The sequence below is a fragment of the Myotis davidii genome, unplaced genomic scaffold (genome assembly GCF_000327345.1).
Source record: "Myotis davidii unplaced genomic scaffold, ASM32734v1 scaffold2863, whole genome shotgun sequence".
Classification (NCBI taxonomy): Eukaryota; Metazoa; Chordata; class Mammalia; order Chiroptera; family Vespertilionidae; genus Myotis; species Myotis davidii.
The window spans coordinates 437,768-440,936 of NW_006294115.1; the positions used below are offsets into that span (position 1 = coordinate 437,768).

The following is a 3,169-nucleotide window of genomic DNA, read 5'->3' on the forward strand; positions in this document are numbered from 1 at the left end:
CTCAGCGGGCCCAGCCCCGGCCCTGCTCTGCCTCTCGGGGGAGTCACTGCGCCGTCCGAGCACCGAGCCTCGCGGTCCAGGCCAGGAGGCGCCTCCCACCCTCACAGCGGTCCCAGGACAAGGAAGCCGCCTGGCTCTGTAGAGCGCAGAGCGGAGCTGGCCCCCCGACAGCCGTGGCAGCGCAGGGCGCGCTCTCCGGGTTCAAATCCCAGCCCCAGCTCCAGCCAACAGCCTCCTGGTATCACCTATGAAATGAGTCACAGCCGGACCACCCTCCAGGGCGACAGTGAGGAAAGCACGGCCAGAGTCACTGGGCCCTCCTGCCCTGGGGGCGAGCGGGCTCCACTCTCCCAGGCTTCCCAGCAGCTCGCCCAGGCCCGCCCTGACCGGGACCCCAGCAGCTCGCCCAGGCCCACCCTGACCGGGCTGCTCCATCAGCCACCCTACCCAGCTTGGCCTTCTGCTCCTGGCACCGTTCCACAAGCTTCCGGAGCTCCTGGTACTTGTCCGAGAGATTCGAGCGGCTGATCTCCAGGGGGCCCTGGAACTCCAGGTTCCGCTCGGCCAGGCTGCGGTTGGTGGCCAGCGCCATCTCCCGCTCCAGCTGCAGGTCCTGGACCTGAGGGACAGGACACCTGGCCTGAGAACCACCCCGCCCAGCAGGCGGCAGGCTGGCCCAGGGCCTCCGGGGAATCGCAGAGCTCAGCCGGCGGCGAGTGCCAAAGGACCTGGGCTCACCCCTGAGCCGGCCTCCACCGGCACCTCCCGAATTCTGGCCCATCGGCCGGTGTGGTGGAGACACGTGGGACACTGGCCCAAGGCCACAGCTGGCCCAAGGCCCAGGACAGCGCACCGTGGACTGAGCAGAGCAGGAGGGTGGTGGAGGACCAATTTATAGGAAAAGCCCCAGACTTTCCAGGAGGGAAGGGACCAAGAGCCCCAACACTTTCCCACAGGATTCAGAGTCAGCCACCTGCTCTGAGGCGGACTAAGGTGGCCCAGGCCAGACCACAGGCCCCAAGTCAGTGACTCTGAGGGCGAGTGAGCCAGGAACAGACCGCGGCACTGACTCGGGGGATGCCCCTGCCTCCTGGGCCACGTGTGTCCTGCAGAGAACTGTGCAGATGAGCGAACAGAGGGGCCCCCAAGAACCATAGGGGAGTCCCTACGGCCAGAGGACTCCCACCAAAAGGCGACCTAATGCCAACCTCTGCCCTGGACATGCCCTGGGAAGGCACTTCCCCAAGCTGGGCGGCGCTTCGCCCTCAGCCCAGTCCTGGCCACCAGCCTGAGGTGGCAGCCACAGGAACCCTGGCTGGACCTGCGGTGACCAGAAGCCCTGCCCATTTGCCGGGGAATCGTCTTTACCAAGATGAGGGCGAAGAGTCAGAGCCCCCACCCTGAGACGGGGGACAATCCCCCTCCAGCACCAGGTGGCACCAACACCCAGGGCAACGGCACCTGAGCTCCGTGGCCACGTCCGGCGCTGCCCTCTCCTACCTGGCGGGGGAGCCACAGGGCCAGAGCCAGGAGGGCAGGCAGGCCCTTCACGACATGGGAAGCCCTTTATAACTGGTGACATCCCAGCTGGGCAGCAGATGGGAGGGCGCTCTTTATCCCCAGGAGGACAGATTAGGGGCCCTGGACTCCAAACTCCCAGGAGCCCCGGGAACTGGGCTGACATTTCAGGGGAGTCTCCGGTTGGGTCCCAACCAGGGGGAAGGCCACAGAAAGGGAGATGAACTTGGCCCAACTCCCAGCCAGCCAGCGTTCTCAAGCGCCTGGGTGCCCTCTGCGGGCCTCCCTCTACCTCAGGGGCCTCCTGGGCCAGCCGGTCGATGGCCTCCGGGTCGTTCTGCATCTCCTCCAGCTCCTGCAGGGTCTTGTCTTTCAGGGTCTCCATCGCTCCCTGTGGACACAGGACGGTGCTGATGTGAGGGGAGAAGCTGGCGGGGTGCAGACAGACGAGCTTCCTGAGGGTGCTCCCCGCCAGGGCGGCTCCAGGGGGGCAGGGGTCCCATTTCCTGTGCTCCTGCCGCCCTGCCCAGCCTCTCCCCAGGGAGACCAAGGAGCTGCTCCTTCCGCCCAAACATGGCCAGCGGGACGTGAGAATGCACTCAGCAGCCAGAGGGAGCACAGATGGCGCTCCCCGAGGAGCAGATGGGAGAGGCGAGCAGAGAGCGCCGCAGCCAGGGGCGGGGAGAAACTGGCCCCAGGTGATGCCAGCGCCCACCCTGGCATGTGTCTATCTCCATCCGGACCAGGAATACCTCCACCCTCACCCGGGCCTGGCTGGCTGCGCCAGCACAGCCCCCAACACCGCCGCTGGTTACATGTAGGCACCGGCAGCCTTGGGTCCCCTCGGGGTTCTCTGAAATGCCATCCTCCCCACATGCCACAACGGACTGTCACGTTCACGTCCTCATCACGACAGGGAAACAATTCGCCGACTGGCTTCCCAGGCAGCCAGGAGGAAGAGAAACAGCGACCTGCACAGCGCGATGCTCTGGCGAAGAGCCACCATCTGCCCGGGGGACACCCACAGACCGTCTGCATGACAAGGCCCACAGCCAGACCCGGGGCCAGGAGGAGGAGGCGCACACAGAACACCCACGGCTCGCTGGGTGCTGTGCTGATCTGTCTAACTTTTCTAGAAGGTGCTGCAGAGCCTGCCTTCGTGTTGGTCTGCTCACTCCCAAGGCCGCTCGTGTCCTGAAGATTCTGACGCTGGGGAAGCTGCAGTCCCCCACACCCCGCCCCGGTGCCGGTCCAGTGAGTCCGCCCCGACTCGGCCAACGGGGTGCTCTGGGCCCCGGTGACAGCCAGGGCAGCTTCTGGGGGTGGCGCCTGGCGGCAGGAGCAGCGCGCCTCAGGTGGGGCACCTAGGCCGACGGCCCCTCCGCTGTCACAGGCACGTCGCATGCCTCTCTGCCTTCATGTCACACCTGCGACAGGCATGCGGGCTTGAGAGGGAAGCGATCGAGAAAGCAGAGGAGGTGGGATTAGAGGAAGTGCTACATCCAGTGCCACGGTGGCCAGTGACATCGCTGCTGAGAACATGCTGGCCGGACAGAGGCCGCCTCCATTTCCCCATCTGTCACAGAAAGGGACAGGCACCTCCGAGGGTCACAAAAGGTGAAGAGAGGAACGGACAGGCCCAACCACACCC

At 65.9% G+C, this 3,169-nt stretch overlaps 1 protein-coding gene across 2 annotated transcripts in view; it reads right to left on the bottom strand.

Moving 5' to 3' along the window:
* VPS37C (vacuolar protein sorting 37 homolog C (S. cerevisiae)) overlaps positions 1–3,169 on the bottom strand; it is a 13,162-nt gene that overhangs the window by 313 nt on the left and 9,680 nt on the right. For both annotated transcript variants that reach the window (XM_006768168.2, XM_006768166.2), the window contains exons 2-3: positions 1,811–1,909; positions 448–619 (exon numbers count right to left, since the gene is read on the bottom strand). In XM_006768168.2, the coding sequence (XP_006768231.1) occupies positions 448–619; positions 1,811–1,903 (265 nt within the window). In that variant the 5' untranslated portion in view covers positions 1,904–1,909. The remainder of the gene's footprint in view (positions 1–447; positions 620–1,810; positions 1,910–3,169) is intronic.